We start from the raw sequence: 20,378 nt of genomic DNA on the forward strand, positions 1-20,378 counted from the left end.
CTCTCTCTCTGCAGAAGATAGGAATTAACTCAGGCTTTAGAGACACAAACCTTTTCTTCTTGTGTTGCGGCTTCAGATCAAACAGAAAAACGGTCCTGCGCATTGGGGTGGTGTGCACGATGAGGGATGGTCCAAGGATGGCATTAAATCATTTTGTAATCTAGCTTCTCTTCTCTGAGCCTGAGGAGGAGACAGATTTTACTTTCTGGAGGCCCACTCTCACTACATTATTAGTATGTATATATTTTTACATGCACATGGACCCCTCCAGCAGAACTCGTAAAAGTCCACAAATTCGAACGTTGTAACGGGAGATAAAAGGAGGTCATCAGGACCTGGTTGCTCTTGCTCTCCAAACCTTGCATGAAAAGGGGGTTTGAAAGTATTCTTCTGTTTTGTTGTTTGACGTGATGTTGTGCCGATTAGGGATTATGGCCCACCAACAAGCGGTGACAAATGCTTACCATTTTTACCTTTTGAGTGTTACAGTTACCGTCACCTTTTGAGTGTTACAGTTACCGTCTTGCAGTGGCACATAAAATTAAAATGTTGGTAGTTTCCTGTTTGGCACGGTGTTCATCGGTAGGGGCGTGCATTGATTTTGAAATCCGTAATTTGCAAATTTGAATTCGAAAAATTCGATAAATTGAGCCCGGTAAATGTTTACCTATTTTGTTTTAGATTTCAAAACTTCCAAATTCAATTTCGCTTCGAATTCAATTAAGAATTCGGTACCGAATTTATATAAAAATATAGTTTGGAATTTATTTAATAAAATAACCTAGATTAGGGTCTGTTTGATAACATAAAAAAGTGCTGAATCTGAATTTTTTCAGACATTCAGATGTTTTGAGTGTTGATAAATGAAAATCTATTTGCTGATCTTGTTAAGCAGTGCTGAACCTGTGTGTATTTTTTTCAGTACAAGAATCCTAACTGAATGCTTAATTCTGATAAGAATCAATAGAATTACTTCAACTACCTTATCTTATCTACCAAATCTACCATTATTTGTTAATTATGTTCAAAATTCTTATCTGATTAAATAACATAATATTTTCTATCTAACGATTTTTAGTTTCTCTTTTATCCTTTTTAATGACTTTCACATCTTCTCCATACTCCTCATGTAATATATTTCATCTTTTATATTAATTTGATTTAAAAATAAATATTGTCATTTTCATACATAACAATTTTAAACTAATTAAATCATAGATTCTATTTCTTTTTTGAATGAAAGGATATAAGGGCAAAATTGTCAAATTAAACTTATTAAGCATTCAGTTATAAATATTTATTAAACAGTATAAATAGGTTTAGCATTAAAATTCAGACATTTATATATTTTTTTCAGTACTTAAAATTCAGCAAATTAATTGTTTCAGTATTCAGATTTCAGAATTCAGACTTCAGAATTCAGATTCAATTTTATCAAACGGAACCTTAGTCAGTTAGAGGTATTATACTATCATTATTAGTTGTTATAATATATATAAGTCATTATTAGAAATTAGTCAGTTAGAGGTATTATCCTATTAGTCATTAAGAATCATGGCCCCAATTTTCAAACCAATTCCTTTTCGTTTTCCAAATTTTCAATTTCAAATTTTTGAATTCAAATCGAATTCGATCAAAAAATTGAAAATTTTCGGATTTGCATACCTCTATCCCACCGGACACTAACTCGAAATCTAGTTAAACCCTTTGGTACTTCTATTTTCAGGATAATTTTAGATATTTTCTTCTTTTCTCTTTGTGGAATTGAAGGGAAATTGGAGACAAGAAAGCTTGGAAAAATATAATATAATGATTTGATATATGTAAGATAAAAAAAATAAGTAAAAAATGTATTCACGAAAATCGTAAAAAAATTTTTTTATAGAGAAAAATGGCTTTCCAAATGTTATAATAATCATTGCATTGCCGTTGAGGAAAATCAAATCCTAAAACTAAGCAGTTTGATCCATGTCAATTTGTAAGTTCTTTCCCTGTAGTATCTTTCTTGATACAACGATTCTCTAATGAATACACCTCAGAAAGAATCTAACTACTCCAGATTAGAGGCGGTTTCCCCATGTTACGGATTACAGATGAACAAAATTCATACATTGGGATCACCAATTTTACAAGAGAGTAAATGATACAAGATCCCAGAAAGAATCACTTCAGCTTTATGGATATCCATAACTGAAGAAAGCAATGGCCGCACGCAGATTGCAGAATATCCACTTCCAGAAGCTCGACAGAATACCCACTTCCAGAGGCTTGAAAATCTGCCGCCTCTCGCCCCGAGATTTTTTTTGCGGGACTTTTTCTTTTGTTAAGCATCAGATCATTGTGCTTAAGAATCTTAGTACAACTTGTTACACCCAGAAGGAGCTGTAGATTCAGCTAACCTAGGCAAGAAGCCTTCCCTTTCAAGTGAAACCTGAAGACTTGACATGATTCTAACTACCGAAGCCCAGACAATAGGGGAACAACAAAAGGCATAGCCAAATACAGCTAGCGCTCTAACAACCCCATCCTGGTACCAGGGGAAAGCCATCACCAGAAGAGAACCAAGGATTCCAAACCATGGCACTAGAACGGGGAGCATTGGTAGAAGAAAAGCATTAACCGCTATACAGGACAGAGCAAAAACCCCAAGCAAGTAAAGACTCCACCCTACAAGCGGATGAACAGTGTAGGGAATGAGGAAGAAAGGGGCTATGTAGGCTGCTAGAATAGACCAAAAAGCAACCAATTTAAGGCCAGTTTGAATGAGGAAAACGCTTTTCTCTTCACGACGATAGCATAGCTTAGACAAACCAGGCCGTGCAATTCGCGTCACTGCCATTATTCCCAAGTAAAATATTACTTGGATAAATACAAAGGGCATTTCTGCATTGTACCTGCAAAAAGTGAGCCCTGAATAGGTGAGATAGAATAGGATGGTTCGTCTAAGCTAACAACAAATTGGTAGTTATGAAATACAATTTTATGAATCAGTGAGCATGAAGGCAATAAATTAAAAGCTTAATAAACAGAGGCACAAAAACCGACATTCCTACCCAAATTTGTTCTAACTAGAAATGCAATTTTTTATGCAGACCAAGTTTGAAACAAATTTTGCACATTTATTAGCTGAATCATCAGCACCAGAGACAAGGCTTTCAAACATTAATTCCATATGGTATTTTTCTGAGTGTATGTGTTGCGCTATGAAACCATAAAACAATAGATCGTAGCACTCAAAATTATGATGCTTTCATGAGCAAATGCAAACAAAGCCTAAAGAGTGCAACTTAATGATACATTGAGATGTGCGGAGAAATTCCTACCCGACAGTTCGATGCCGTTGTTCATGCCACTGGGTGCCTAGGGGCAAGACAGGCCATGACCACCAATACCATGGTTTTAGCCATGGCGCCCCAGGGAAAGTGATGACGCTATTGGGTCCACACGGTACACTCCATCGTAGTTTGAGATCTTGAACCAGATAATAAGTAAACATAATGAGATTCGAGAACATAGGAACAATATGCAGAAAGCCTCAAAACATGATAACCAAGAATACTGCAGTAAGAGCTACCCAAAAGAACAAAACAAGTCAAACATTTGAAAAAACCTTGGAATAAGGTAATTTATATACTTACAATAATAAGAAGCGTCCATTTGGTAACCCAGAGAAAGTCTGTACTGTCCATCAAGCTTAGTGCCATTAGGAGGAGGCTGGAACATTGGCTTATTTAGTAAATCTGGGAAATAGCTTCCGATAAAACCTTGATCTGCACCATCTGGATTCTCTCTCCCAACTTCCAACTCATGAACCATGTCCTTAAATACTGTCATTGATGGCTGCAGTTGAAAATTTTCAAAGGAACTGATTAGATATCTGGCCAGTATTTTCAAGAATTGAATTGGTAGCAAAGTAAAAGCTAAAAACTTTGATTCAAAAAACTTTCGAAACTAAACAGCGAGAAGATTGTTAGTATATGATAACCCAAAAGGACTTTGGCAAAATATGCATGCTACTACATATTTATGAACACCAAGTAAAAGGTTCTAAGAAAAGCTTGCTTGGTTATGCCAACAAATTGACACTTGCTTTGAGATGAAGATACTTCGAAAAACACAGGTTGGATTCAAACCATTAATTACCTGCAACACAAAAAGACCAGTATGAAATATGCAGGGGTTTATGAAAACTGCACAAAACTGGCCGCATTGGAACAGTTCATCTGTTTTTCGGAGGAAAAGGTTGTCAGCGTCGAGCATGACCACCCTCTCATATTCCACTAGGCTCCATGCATAAAGCTTGTTCATTGTCAACTTGAATCGCCAATCGAAATCGCCCTGATTAGTATATGGATTGTTCAGATTCTGAACTCTGCGAACCTTCACCCCATCTTCTTCTCTGTAGCACAACAAAAGACAATGATTAGTACATTTCGGTGTTATTTACATCACCCTTTTCTGATTACTGATATCCTTAGCTCCCAAAATGTGCTAATTTAGAACCCCAAAAGGTAAACCTAAAAAAATATACTATTTGCTGATTTTCACATTATCAATTAAGGCATGACCTAGGATGAATTCTGTAAATCACCATCTTCAATTTCCTTCGGCTGTTTTTCCAGTACAAGTACGTAGACTGAGGTAACAGGAAATGCAAGTGCACAGAATTACAATATCATTTTAGTTCTGACAACTAATTTGAGTAATACTAGCTATGAACACATTAACAGCTCAAACACTTGGAACAATGTACGAAGTGCAGCTATAAAGAAGACGCTAGAAATTTGAAGTTCCAATTTTCCTTCAGGTCCCATCTTATGCTGTAACAAATTTCTACAGATAATTGTTGGTGATAATTGAGTAGTCTCAACAAGGGCCGGAACAAAACAGGTTGCAAATTCCTATAGGCATATGATCCTACCAGCGGGTAAAAACATGTATTAATTCACAAACACGTATCAGTCAGCGATTTATTGCAGAAAACCAAAATGACATTCTCTGGTAGATGATGTTTCACAAACTATGTCAAATTTTAGTTCAAAATTCTCTCTTGCAGTTCAAAATTCTCTCTTGCTAGAATGAAGGGTCCAAAATTTGGTCATCCAAGGAGACAGGTAATGCTAATGGACTCGGATAGAGTTCAATCCAAAGCCTAGTGCCCATATGTCTGGACGCCAGTATTCTGGTAAAACAAAAATGAAGGGGTTTAAAAGACATTTTATGTTCAAACGGCTTCGATCAACTTGCTTGCTGTCACGTCTTGCTTCCTCAAGAACTAAACTTTTGGATGTATACGTGAATACTGCATTAAAAATGGGCATTGACGGTGATAACTTAGATGTATCTTAGAACACACCACATTAAAAAAAAAGGACCAATTCAGAAATTATATTAAAACCAAGAGTCTCTCACTAAAGATGATAAGACAATCTATCTAAACTAGATCACTCATACTCTTGTGCGAATATATTGTAAAGTCAAGGTTCCTTCACATATAAAACAAAACGCTTCTAATATCCAATGGGTTTCTTAGAAAAGCCAGAGACAGAAAACATATTATAATTTCCGAAACAAAGAGACACTAAAAAGAAAAATGTATAAATCCTAAGATAATGTAGGATGCAATTGGATAAAGCAAATTGTTCCGTAAAAGAAAAAAATGGGTGGACAATGCAAATGCGTGTGAGAACCCACACTTTGATCTCCTCATTATATGCTTGCCACATCAAAAAAGGCTGACTTGGCCCTCATTAAAAGTAGATACATTTCGGAACCGCTCATGCCTTAACAAAGAAGGAATATGGCTAAAATATGCATAAGAATTGGTCAAATTCTGCCGCACAAATTCTGAAAACAAAATTTAGTTGTTTTCTCCAGTCATCACAATTTAGCGTAGGCAGGTTAACACCTACGATTAGGATTACGGTATATACTGTACACGTGTTAGAGCGTGTTACGCTTTATAGCACAGCATAAAAATTTCAAGGTCTTGACCGCGTCTAAGGGGACGCTTCTTAGGCAAATGATGCCCGTATATACCACGACCGGCCTCTCTGGTTGGCCAAAGGTGGTTCGTTTTCCGTGCTACCAAGCTACACGAAAAGGACAATTCCTAGAAGAAACATCTGACATTGATTATAGTATGTATTATGCACCTAATGTCATGTCCCTGCTAAACTAAAATTAGCCATGCCACGTGTCATGTTTTAAATTATAACCAATGGTATAATATAGGTATTAGGAGCCCATTAATACCTATAAATCCATCAACTTGACACCGAGTATTAGTTGTCTCGTAAAACGAAATCTTTGAAATCGATAACTGCACCGGGTGAACCCTTCTTTCTGTTTTCTTGACTGAAATGATGAACAAAATTACAATATGCAAATCTATGCGGGACTTATTGTGTTCGAATGAAATGCCGACATAGTTGAAATGCAATATATAAAGTGCAGTTGTTTTTCATCTTACCATGTGGAAAATCCCAATCACTTTCGTACTATTTGGTCCAGATTGTAATTTCGGATGACAAGAGAAGCAAAAAGCAGGAACAAACCCCAAGACGGAGGGAAAATGTCCAAGAAACCCAGAAGAAAACTACAAAATTTGAATGCTGCCCCAGAGTAGTGCGGATATGCTGGCCCAGGGAACGGAAAAAAAAACCCAAAAGATAAAAGAAAAATACTAAATTACTACATTAATAGGGCATGAAGAAAGAGAGTATAAAAAGCAGTTGAAGACCCCTCCTAAGATCTCAGCCCGTTTCTTCAGTGTTCACATGGTTCTATGGCAGTATACACACTTGCGCACTAGGCAATTGGACCTAAGCTTTGCCCTTACAAGATATATTTTTCAATGGTAGCCAATTAAAGTCCGAAGAACCGAAACCCCACTCCCCCCACCCCAAAAATAACCCCACCAAAAAAAAATTAGAAAAGGTCAAAAACATTTTCGTAAATATCTCCGGACCAAAACGGCCAGCTCTAAGTCTAAGTCCAGTATTTCTTCCAGAATCAAACATTTCCACCATAAGCATGATCCGATGTCTAATGATTCCAGCACTGAGTCCACTACTCGTCGAAAGAGTCAGAAAAGAAATCCAAACATCCAAAGAAAGAAAGAAAAGTCGTACATTAAGCGGTAAATACAAAGCTTACCTGTACCCCCTCACCCCCACAAAAAACAGCAACAAAGCTTATCATTAAATTACTAAAACACCCTTGACAAAATAGAAATTGATAGCTGCAGAGAGTTTGAGAAGGGGAGAAGAGCTCTGAACTTACAGGGTTTTCACCCAGTTGGGAGGAACGTCTAGGGAGGCAATGACGACAAGATCCGCTTCGACGCCGAGCTTCAATAGGGATCTGAGCATCACGCGCGTAGCCACGTAGAACTCGTAGTCACGTGGGGTCCCCATATACATCATCGTCGCATACGCATGTTTATGTCCTGCATTAAACGATGTCGTCTCCGTCGCCGTCGCCGTCGCCGCCTCCACCGCCGACGCTGCCTCCGTTGTTGTCACGGCTGTCCTCGTCGCGTCGCTTACACGAACCATAATCGACATTAAACCCATCCATATTATCACTAAAAGCCCCGTTATCTCCCCCCTTGATAGTCCCCCAGACTCCATGTTACCAACTTCGATGTTAATATCCTTAGAGAAAAACACAAGGTACTGACTCTTGGATATGGTGTCTCTGCTTCTTCTTACAGCATTATGTGTATTTCACCGGGAAAACTCTTCCAGTTCCGGCGATATTTAAATCAGGACTGGTAGTAAGAATCCTTAAAGATGATTAGGAATATATTTCCAATCTGGAGTGTTAGCGTTGTGTATATATACACACTTGGGGGAAAGGGGAAGGGAGAAGAAAGTGGGAGGAAGAAGGATGGGAGGAGAGTGGGGGCAAAAGGTTGGGGATGGACTGTCTCTCCAAGCAGAGCTTATCGAAGGGTGGCATTTAAAAGGAGAAGACTTGGGAGGCATATTTATTAATTTAATAAATCGAATTATAAACCAGTTTTCGTGAAAATATTTTATTTCGTTCGAAAAAAGGGGAAAAAAACTTTTAAAATTCACTTCTGGTGGAGTTCTTTCTCATTTTTTTTTTAAAAAAAATACTCGAGTTGTACTACAACTTTATTTGCATATATATGTGTGTGTGTGTGTGTGAGAGAGAGAGAATGAGGCTTTGGCCTAATCTTACAACAACTAAGAGATTTGTGTCATTAAATTTGAGATATCAGTTTTAATGTTGCTTAATATTAATCCTCATATGTTTATCCCACTTTTGTATATTTGTTGATTTCGTGCAACCATACAGACAAATTATCATGGCTACATTAGGTTATGATTGATTTCTACAATTGTATTAAAAAACAATTAGACAAAATATAGGATAATTAGTTTATCTCAATCATATGAAGTACTACGAATTTAGACGAATATCCAAAAGAATAATAAGTAAATATTATATATCCTGACAGTGTAGTCGGTTCACCTCATTAATGGAGATGAGTAATCTATTGTAATAAGTTTACTGTTTTATCAAAAATATTTTATTTTATTGTCTCTTGTAGCAAGTTTACCATTTTATCTAAATCACTTTATTTTTAATAAACTAATCCTAAAATCGACCTAGATTATTACACCAATAAATCTCCAAAAGATATGTTCCTCTCTTCTAATTACCCTATCTACTGCACCTACCTCTTCTAGCTGACTTTTGCATTCGCCAAACCACCAGTCAACCTAAACCATCATTCTTTCGCATTTAATAAGACCAAAAGAATTATTTTTCATCAAATTTGGAGGAACTGATGAAAACTAAGAAAATTTTGGAAAAATTTTGGGATCCATAGAGGCACGAAATCGTAGATCAAATAGGGAAAAGAAAGTTTCTCTTCAAGCTGTGAAAAGATATTTTGGGAGTATGTATTTGTAATTGGATGTAGAGAAAGAAAAATTTGGGATCTACAAATGCATGAATTTTGAGATTTGAATTGGGAAAAGTAGTAGTGAGTTTGTTTGGATAGAGAGAATTTGGAAAAAAAAATTTAGGGGAAGACATTACAGAAAGTGGAATTCTAAATACATCTAGCAAGGAAAAGCCTAAAACTTGTAGGGTTTTCTCAAAAATCATTGGCCACTTCCATGAGTTTTCAAAGTTTTAGTTGAGATAAATCTCTAATTTGTGTTAAACCGTTGATTTTTTTTTTTTTTGTGTTGGACTCTATTTAATTAATTTTATTTGGTTTAATATTAAACTATATTTTTCATTAAGGAAAGAAGCTAAAATAAGGAATCAACATGTTACCCACTTTCATTGATGAGGGTGACACACAATGAGTCAGCGACGGTGTATTAAAGATTTACTCAAAAAATATACCACTTTCAAATTTTGCAAATCACTTCAAATTGTCATTGGCGTATATTTTAAAAAAAAAAATTTGAGAGTATGAGATACAATTTTTAAAATTTCGCACGCTTAAAGATACGTGGATTTTGTAAGTTCTTTTTTTTTCAATTTATATTTATATTTTTCTTTTTACCTTTATGATTTTTCTTGTGGTGGGCAATAACTTTTGTTTTCGTATCCCCTATGCTTATTGGTGTAGGAATCGCGTAAAATTAACGTGTTGATGGAACTAATGATCTGAGCTGTTGGTTTTTAATACGTTGGGTAAGTTGGGCGGTTATCAGAAAACATAAACTTAGTGCTCAATGCTGTGACAGCTAGCCATACTTTATTTATTAGATTTTTACCTAATTCGTGTTTAATGAACAATCGTTAATAAATTTGAGGATTAACCTTTTCTACCGTCAGCACGTTGGATAAATAATAAATAATAAATATTTAAATTTAACAAAAAATATATAAAATATAAAATTTAAATTTAATATTAAATGTCAATTGAACACTCGTTGAAAAAACCTTTAACAAGAAATGCCAAACTTAGCGCACAATTTGAGTTATCTAGGAAGATACCTTTTGTTCTAGCAAATAAAATATCTTGGGGAACTGTACTTTCGAGAATATGTGGGGCCCATGATTTGTTCCGGCTTATCACAAGGTGCGGCAGTGCAACTTGAACGTACGGCGCATTTTCACAAATCCGCCTCTCTTCTGCCTTTCATGTCCCCAACCAATAACGAAAGGGTAAAAGTTACATTGACCTCCTTCGAGTTTGTCTTAGATTCATATGAGGAATTAATGGCCATCGTAAGTGTTTTAGTTACATTAGCATTATTAGCCCAAGTTTCCACGATTGGGAAGTGAAATGGTCAGCCAAAATTAAATGAACTTTTTGATATTATGTTTTGAAAAAGGTTTTATATATTACAAAAATTTAAAGCAGATGAGTTAAGTGATATTTTTTAAATATTAATGATGCCAAAAGATACCGTTAAAAATTTGAAGGGAGGTTTCTAAAACTATTCATATTTTATTTATTATAAATGACTGTAGAGAGGTTTCTTTTGGAAGTCATGATTTAGTTGACTAAAGATGTCCAGAGTGTTAAACATGGGAGATGATGATCTCCTTGCATGATTTTTGAGAAGAATAAGAAGAAGTTCCTATCAAAATTATTGGTCCCCAGATGACTGCGATGCTAGTTAACCCAAAAACAAGCTTATCCTTCTAAAAAAGCTTAGACACATCTGTCTTGGAATGGAGGAAAAGTGTTACTTGAAAGCCTCAATTTCGATTAGTTTAACAGCGACCAAAAGGCATTCAAAGAGAATATCGGATGTATGGTGTTAATGACCCCCATCTGCTATGATTTAAAAAAAAAAAAAAAAAAAAAATCTGTAGTACCCTGTTAGCACTTTAAAAAGTTAGAATTACAAAAATGACTCGAGGGCATAAAAAATTGAGGTGCAAAAAAAATATTTTGACAAAATAATCTTCAAGTCTTGGCTCAGAGGGGTAGGCTAAAATTAGGCGTTAAGGTGTAAGGGATTGTAAATAGGAGATTATGAATTCAAAACTTTTCACGTATCAAAAAAAAAAAAAAAAATCTTGGTCTCAATGATATTTCTTGGTGTTATAGATGATTAGATGCTGATTATGCAAGTAAAAGCGTGTTATGATTTTACATCTGCTACAAAATATTGTAGTTGTGTTCTTTGTAAAAGTTTTTCGAGTGAAAAACACAAATGACAAATGACAAAACTGGCAAGTTTCCACAATTGGGTCGGGAAGTGAAATGGTCAGCCAAAATCTGAGGTAACTAAGTAAGAATTTTAGTGGTTTACACATTACTAATCAAAGCTCTAACCAAGTAGAAATGTACATTTCCCTCGTAATTCATTGGTTGAGGTGGGTGGGAATGTCGAATTCCCATCATTGGACCGGGCCCTTAACCTTCCTAATTTTCATCCTGTGTTCAAGTGAAATAGTCAAGAAGGGAAGAAACTCAGATACTGAGACGGAACTCACACCAACATAGTAGTATTAAAGTCTAAAAGGGAACCCCGTCTAACTTGACTCTATTTTTTTTTTTTTTTTGTCGACTGGGGTATCCTGGTCAATTGACCAGACTAATCCCCCTAGGCTGGAAGAGCCCGACTCAAGGATTTCAGCGCGGTACGGGGAGAGAGTCGAGCACGAGACCTTGCTCCTGAAGAGTAGACTATTGGACCGATCGCACTAACCCTGGGGCCTAACTTGACTCTGCTTGGTCTCCGATTATTGGAGTGTGCCTGCCATCCCAGCTCCCAACGGCGAAAATGTAAAAGCAATTGCTTTTTGCTGTACCAGTCGTTAATAAGTTCTACTTGAAGGGCCTAAAAGATCAAAAAAAAAAAAAAAGGGAAAACAGACAAATATATCTTTGGGCAGTCCAGTTGAGACGAAGGTTACTTTGACTGTTTCATAGACTGTCACTTCCTCTTTTACTAATTTTCTTCTTCCATGTTCCTTCAAACTCCGTTCATTTTAATACTATATGAAAATATCTCGACTGCCTTGTCAGACTTCTGTTGCTTGTGCTTCATCGGCAGAAGTCATAATCGACTTTGAGAATTGGCGTTTCCGTTCTTCGTGGGTCAAACACCGAAGGTTTTCCGTGCTTGAGTTATTGACAAGTGGTATCTGGTCCTTTCCGCATGAGCAATGCTGGAACACGTTAAGTAGACATGTCTGCACCGTCTACAATTAGGAAAGTAGTGAAAGAAAAAGCAAAGAAACCTAGCTTTGATAGAGAAGCTATCAAAAAGGGCTTTTTTTTTTCTTGCTGTAATTCCAAAGTTCAAACCCCATTTACGATGAAAAAAAAATAAAAAAAAAGTGTCAGAGCACCGTTTAATCTAGTTATATCTGTAAATCTAACTAAAATTTTGAAATAACTAAAAAATGCGAAAATAAAAGCTAGGACTTTTATTTAAGGGGTGCAATAATACTAGTTTAGACTAGAGGTGGCAATTTGGATTGAGATCCATTTATCCATTCATATAATTCATAATTAAATGAATTTGAATTATCCATTTATAATGTTGATTTTAAATGGTTGACCAAAGTAAAATTATTAAATTAAATGAATTTATATGAATTATCCACAAAAATCATATATATCCATTTACTTAAAAACCAAATAAAAGAAACTTGTTGCATGTTAACGTTTGTGGAAAAATAAAAAATAAAAGAAACTTGTTGCATGTTTTTCAACTCTATCTCGTTCCTCTGTTCTTTAGTGTTGGCCTTCTCCGCGTTTATTCCACCGGCCTTATGAACACGTTGATGATGATGGCAACTAGCAGCCGCCATCAAATCATAAACGTGGTGTCTCAATTAGTTCCGACCTTTTAACTCTCTTACCGCAGTGAAAAAGTTTAATTTTGGACAGAAAATAAAGAGAGCAACTAGTGCCTTGCCTGCTTAGGTCTGTGCTCAGAAGTGACAAATAAAGAAAGGCAGCATTTACCTTTCCAGTATGACCAAATGCTTGTGTTCCATTCTGGTTTTAAGCCAACTTAAGGAGCCAACTCAAGGATTAAGCCTTGATGGGTGGGAGATCAAGAGTTTAAATATTACCTCCTATTAATTGTCATAATATGTGATTTTTTCAAAAAGTTTATACAGGTATGGTTTAGTCCTCCATAGGCCCAGTTGAACCTTCCTCCTTAGATTATGATGTGATTTATTTGTACAACAATCTTCATGGTTAGTTCCAATTATTTTTGTCATTTATTGATTTTGTCATTTTCAACACCTAAAATTTACAAGTACATAAAAAAGTATCTTCATATTATAAGAAATGGTAATACAAAAAAAAAAAAAGTAACCAAAATATTTAAATGGATTATAAATGGATAATTGGTTTTTATTTAATCCATTTAGATCCATTTAATAAATGGATCTAAATGGATTGGATAAATTTCATCCACCATCCATTAAGTCAAAACCAATTATGAACCATTTATCCATATTGCCACCTCTAGTTTAGACTAACAATGTTTTAGTATGTAGGTTTTTGGAATAACTAAATTTTTGTTAGTAAACATGTAGCTTGAGATACATTATTTTACATCTTATCCAATGGTACAAAATTATGCATAAGAATACAAGATGTCTATTCTAATTAACGTATACAATTGACAAATAATTTGTATGTAGTTGAATTGTCAAATGAATGTTTGGGTGGCTTGTAATTCATATGAAATGGACATGTAAGAAAAGTGAAATATTAAATAAATATCATTTGCTTACCAAAAAAAATTACATTTAATGGAAAGGGAAAAAATAGCATCATGTAATATAATTTAGTTCAAGGTTCACCATTGTGAAAATGGAGAGGACAATTGTAAAGATTTCAATAATTTTTTTGGGAGGGGGGGGGGGGCCAATTATGAGGTTAGAGTGAACACTACCAAAATTTAGAGGGGGCAACAGCGAGATAATACAATAATTTCTAAAATTTTTAAAGGCTATTTTAAAATTTTCAAAAAATTGAGGGGGTGCAACCGCGCAAGCTCTCCGCCAATATATATATATATATATAAAATAATAATAATAATTGGACCAAAGTCCAATGGTTAGTTTCGTGGTAGTCAATTACCGTTAAATGTTTCTGCTTACTAGTATTTTGGTGAACCGAGCAGCTTTCCGCATTAAAAGTTCTCTTTAAACTGGTCTTGTACGGAAACATCAGGAAGTAAAACAAATTGCATTCGTATTTAAGTACTACATTTCCACCATGCTACAACATCAATGAGGGTCTCACCTTAGATTGCTCGTTTGGACCGGTGTGTTCGGTGTTACTTTGCTTCCGTGTTAAATTAAGTGTGTGTTTCTTCTGTCTATGAAAAAAACAACATTAATGAGGGTACTTGAAAGGAGGAAATTTTCTAAGGTCCTACTCTTGGGTTGTCAACTTAGAATTAAACAAGCTATAAACTACTGTTCAAGCGTAGCCGTATTTGACAGTCCGTATAACATCTACGGCAGTACTAAAATTAATTATTGGGCGAAGCAATTGACCTTTGTTTTAACTACTACTAGTATTTTGGGACTAAGGCAAGTGGCCAGGTCACAATTGTGAGGCGTCCATTGATTATGTCAAATTTACATGCTAATGCAGTACAGAGTGTACCTTCACCAGCAGCTTGAATACTTCCAAAGTTGCAAAAAAACACGGGGGAGGCACAGACTGGTGTGAGAGAATTGGCAAATACGCCTTAGTCACAAAACGCGCCAAATAGTTTCATTCTCATATTTTTAATATTTAGGGATAAATTCAGAAACCTCCCTTGCAGTTTCTAAAATTTTCACTAATTTTTACTAAGGTTTTGAAAATTATACTAACCTCCCGTGTCAGAATTTGAACCGCATTACTTATATAAGATGTAGTTAAAGTACTACTTTGCCCTAAGACATTATGCTTTTATTATAAGTGGATATTTGACAAAAAAAGGTTGGGGCACTAAATAAAATGAGATTAACTAATTACACCAGAATAAGGGTTGCTACCCTAAGATGGCACTATTTTTGTGATTAACATGATTTGACAACGATAAGGATAGACAACCTTATATAATTTACGTAGAAGGATTTTTTGACTGGTCTGTAATTTGTTGAATCTTGTGTTAAGACAAAACTAATTCGTGCCTTTGTTACTGATTTGTTGACTAATACCTATATGTTTTATGCATCAATACTTTATTTTCACCTTGCCAACTATAATGGAAAGATTAATTTTTTTACCCTAGATTTAGATGCTTATACCGATAATTTGATAGCTTTTTAGAGCTAGTTGTGTCCTTTATATGTAGTTGTAAAGGACAAAAAATATGATCGCTGTAGTTTGCACTAATTGTTGCAAATATCACTGTTGCTTCAGGTTGTTGCTGGTGCAGCTTTTTGAATTTTAATTATATCCCTTAACTTTTATTAATTGTTTCATTCATTACTAATACAACTTGAGGATAATTAGCAACTTGAGAACAATTAGAAAAGGGCATATATGGAACAAAGTGATCATCTCACACGTCAAAATACATTTTTAATAGTACCTTTCTGACTGGAACTGATTCTATTACCAAAAGCTTAAGTCTAGAGAAGATTAGTTTAATTTTCGAAACCTCATAGGAGATCAGTGGAAGTGTTAGAAACCTCAGGGAAGGTTTACGAAATTATCCCTAATATTTATTATATAAAAAGAATACTATTAAACAATCTGTAACTTAGAGCAAGATATTTTGTCAAAGCATTCGTAAAAGGTAGTATCTGGTGATCATTCGGGTGAAATTGTCGTTAGTATCCTCGTACGATGTGTTTTTTTTTTTTAAATATATATTTCCTCCTCCAATGGTGGAGCAGATTATGGCTTTTCATTTTCATTCGTTGGTAAATTATTAACCAGCATTTACGATCCCAACCAAAAATGACAACGAATAGTTGTAATTTGAAATGATAAATTTTCTGCCAAGGTTTTTTCATTTCTACGTCTCCATGACTTGGATACAAGGAAATAAGAGGGTTCCATTCCCACTACTATATATCCTGCTTTTCCACTTACATTTCCCTATCCTCCAAGTTAAATGCATGCGGGCATTAATGCTTGGATTGGGATCTGAATCTGAATTGACGCTCTAAATCTAGTTATCAGAAGAATAACAAGAGTTGGCATCTAAGCAGATACATCAAAGAAAACAAAAGCACATACATGAACAAGAAAAATTCTTAGTTCAAGAAATGCGAAGATTGCAAGGTAAGGCACTTGGAGCTTATCATCATGAGGCAATGAGCAAGTATATTCTACTGACTAAATTCGCATGATAATGCCACCTTAATTCTGCTTGTCTCACAATAGACGGCCTTTTCCCAATTGTTGCAACTTGCAAAGGCATCCCAAGTCAATTAATTTAATGTCGTAAAGTACTACTAGATATTGGTATAAGGTACGATATTTGCAAACATTAACGGCTGGTTCTGATATTATCCTTGACGCCTAAGGACAAAATCACATTGCACCCTTGCGTAGATGTGCACACTAACGTACAACCCAAGTAGTAAAGTTTTGGAAGAAAGATATTCATCGTATAGATGTTCTAAGAGAATAACTTACTTACAAAAATATGTATTGTCTAAAAAAGTTAGTCATTAAATTGAAGCTAATCAATCTACTTGTGAACCAACCACATAAGTCTCGGTGAAGACGTTTATTATATTTTTTGCGGTACATGAGTCATTAAGTTTTGCAGTGATATATCTATTAAGGCTGGAAATTGTTTTTTTGCCCCCTTTTATTTGAAGAAAAACATGGCTTCACATGGCCTTGAAAAAGAAAAAAAAAGAAAGCATGCCTTAACAAGAAATAAATTTCTCAGTCATAAAATCGTGTGAGTTTCAACTTCCGATTAGTATGGTGCTTTATAGTTTTCATTGTATAATTCAACATCAGTAATTGGGCAGCATGCTAAGGGATGTGTTTACATCGGTTTTCGAAAGGATTTCCAATAAATATCATGGGCTAGTGGATGCTTAAGTTCTCTCACATAACTCAGATAGTATATATACATTTCTTGAAAAGAATGATCATGTTTAGCAAGAATATTTTACTCCTCGTGCAAGAACTAAACGTCATCGTTACAACCATTGTAGCACAACTTTTGGCATTTACCAATTACTTCCTAGCAAAGCAAAGCAAAGCATCATGCTCTTTGTATAGTTGATCATGCTAATTCTCAGGATTTCTTTGTAGTTGTAGTCCATTTTTGTCTTAATTATAACGTCGATGATGAAGGACAACTTTCTTTACACTATTGAAGGTGTGAAAGTACAAGTTAGTTTTCTTAGAGAAAGGATTGCTCGAATCCAATGTTTACGTACTACTTCTTTGACATTTTGTTAGAGCTGCTTGAATCCTTTTCACATTTAGGGTTTTGGTTTATTAGAATAATACGGTTTTTTTTATTCTATTTACAATCCCTTCCGCCTTACCATCTAACCCAATCCTCTTTCAATTTATTAAACAGTGCAAAGAATTTACTCAGTGCTGATGCATCTTATGTTATCATTGATCACACAGGATGAAATTGAAAAACATATACTACTGTCCGACTCGTTTGCGAGCGAATTTAGTGTACTCCTTGAATTTTTTCCCCTTCTTTTGGGTTAGTAGTTTGGAAAAGGTTGGATGGAAGTCTAACAAAGTAGAGTTAAATTCATTCGTATTATTTGGTTAGATGAATCAAATGATAGTACACAATCCAGCATAAACTTAATTTAGATAAAATTTAATTGCTGACTTAATAGATCTTTTATGGGTTATATATATTTTGTTTTGCCAGTAAGTCAATTAAAAAAGTCTAAAAACCTAACAGGCTAGAGGTACACTTGAGCAAACTACTAAGTTGCTAATCTCCTACCTTTTGAGGGACTTCAGGTACAATAGCACAATTATCAAAATATTGGTAAACAAGAACTGGACAGATGAGTTCAGGAGTAACACAAAAATAAACTTTTTTCTTTTTCGGGTAAGCAAAATTATACTACGCTGCTGTGCTTCATTTGTCAATATCCAACTTGACAGAGCATATGCTCAAGATCTTCCATATGGGCTTATGAGGGAGTCTTGTCACTTGGTTCTCAACGTATTATTCGTGCCTCATCTTATGAGTTTCCTTATGACCGCCCAACCAGAATATATAAATTTGCGGCCTTAGCCGGAGTGTGGCCGTCCTATCTTCGGTGCTGTCTTTTTTTTTTTATCAAGAAACTTGAAGTACATTCCAAATAATTGGTTTTATCCAAACTAATTTATGCGAATAACAATTGATTGTAATATAAATGCATTCTCATCATCAATCTCTAAATAAGGCCAGGGTTGATGGAACAGCAGTTGGAAGATATCATGCATAACACATTCGCTTGTGGTGGAATAGATTGACTTGTAACACAGTCCACCACAGTTTGAGCCATGATTGATGTATATAAACTATGAAGATTTCATCCTTAAACTTAGAGATAGAGCCATGTATGCCCACCTGTCCGATGAAAGTCAAGATGTTGAGGGTCAAAATCATTCTACACAAAGTACAAGTGCTGTGATCAAAACTTTTTGTTATGCGCTATGACATTGGCCTGCGTTAATAGCTACGGAATGATGAAAAACTACTAATACAATATAGATTATTGCTGTCGTATCTCATAGGCTAATGCAAATTAACCTGAGAACCTTTTCGACTTTGGGCATCAATCCTAAGTAATTTTCATGGGAAGATCTCATTAATGGTCAAAACCATTTTTGGTTCTACTTGTGAGGTAAACACAAATTAAGCACTCAGATAGTCATTTTTGGTTAATACCACTAACCAGCTTCAACCGATGCTTAATGAGTCGGATTTGGATTCTCTCCGGTGAATTTTTTCTCCATTTTTCATGATACACATCTGAATACATGACATGTATTTTTATTTATTAACAAGAGTTAAGATTAGTCAAACTTAAAATGATCATGTCCCCTCCTAGTAAATGAAGACACGTATCATCCATCCAAATGTGCATTGCAGGAAATAGAAGGAGAATTTATTGGAGAAGAGCCAAATCCTAATGAGTCTGGCCTGATAAGCCTGCACTAGAGAGGTGGTATAGGGGATTGGATCTAGTTGTAACTCCCCTCCCATTTGGTCTCACGGGGAGAATTTTCTTGATCAATATTATACTGTAAAAACATTTGCGTTCATCAGAACCATGCCTAGCTTCAATCTGATATTAGTATAAAATGCTTTTATAACAACTGTTTGTGCTAGAGATGACCGAATGTATATGTGTATTAAACTGGTTTTAATGGTCTCAATCTGAAGGTACAAAATGGAAGAGCATCTCATGAATAATTTAGATTTTAAAACATAGTTAATGCATTACAAGCTGACGTAAAAGTCCCCTTGTTCTCCAGATTGTTTCTTTTCCTAAACTAATTTCTTGGTCATCTCAGATGATGTTGTACACCATTCTTTTCTTCCTAGATAGTGACAATCAATTCTTTTTTTTAATGCAGCCACAGAAAAGAATATTTCTCTCTAGCAAACCAGCAGCAGCATGATTTGTGTCGTGTACCACTTATACCTTCCCTGAATGGGACATGCTAACGTTTAATTAGTCAGGGAGGTATGATCTCACTCGTCAGTATGATGCTTTACAACAAGTTCAAATGGATTCTGAATTCCGATCCTCCAAATGGCTGCTGGTGAAGGTGGAATCTCAAATCCTACAGAGATACTTCTACTTTTTGTTTTGTGCAGAATTTTCACCGTACGATGGACTGAAGGTACAGCTAAAACACGGCGTTGACCTACAAAAACACGAAAACCGACAGTTTGTGATCATTTCTCCTTTATAAATTATATTTTTGATCTATAAGTTAGACAAAGGTCATTTACGTAATAGTACTTAATTATTGCAAGCGCTGCATTAGGTCGGTGGATCCTAATCTTCTTACTTTTCATTAACAAAATATTTGGTAAAAGGGTTGGGGTTGACTTTGTAGCTATCATGTTTCAAATTTTCCATTCGTTATGTTGAAAATTAAAGAGGAAAAAAATGAAGAATGTTCGTGCATTTTAGAACAAATGAATACCTACGAATTTTTTTAGAAATTGCTAACAAAGATGTAACCTTAGCATTTTTTGTTTTGAGGAGAACTGATTGATGTTAAAAAATGTTTCTCTGTGAGTATTCGTTAATACACCTATATCACACCCAACTTATACTATGTGTGTGTACAAACTAACAATTATTACATATCATTACATTTATATACTATTTTAATTAACTTTATTTCTCAAAAAAAATTAATACATAATTATATATTAAACAAGTGCCTTTTTTTAAAAAAAAAAAACTTCTACTAGGAAGGATGGGATTTAAGA

General features: G+C 35.1%; 1 protein-coding gene across 1 annotated transcript; it reads right to left on the bottom strand.

Annotated features, from left to right (window-relative positions):
• Positions 1–2,038: 2,038 nt before the first annotated feature.
• LOC113781007 (putative glucuronosyltransferase PGSIP8) lies at positions 2,039–7,951 on the bottom strand. The gene is made up of 5 exons (XM_027326827.1): positions 7,285–7,951; positions 4,144–4,399; positions 3,639–3,840; positions 3,324–3,471; positions 2,039–2,894 (listed from the first exon to the last, which is right to left on the bottom strand). The coding sequence occupies exons 1-5, from the start codon at positions 7,632–7,634 to the stop codon at positions 2,354–2,356; spliced, it is 1,497 nt and encodes a 498-aa protein (XP_027182628.1). The 5' UTR covers positions 7,635–7,951; the 3' UTR covers positions 2,039–2,353.
• Positions 7,952–20,378: the final 12,427 nt, after the last annotated feature.

This window comes from Coffea eugenioides, chromosome 8, assembly GCF_003713205.1.
Source record: "Coffea eugenioides isolate CCC68of chromosome 8, Ceug_1.0, whole genome shotgun sequence".
NCBI classification, from domain to species: domain Eukaryota; kingdom Viridiplantae; phylum Streptophyta; class Magnoliopsida; order Gentianales; family Rubiaceae; genus Coffea; species Coffea eugenioides.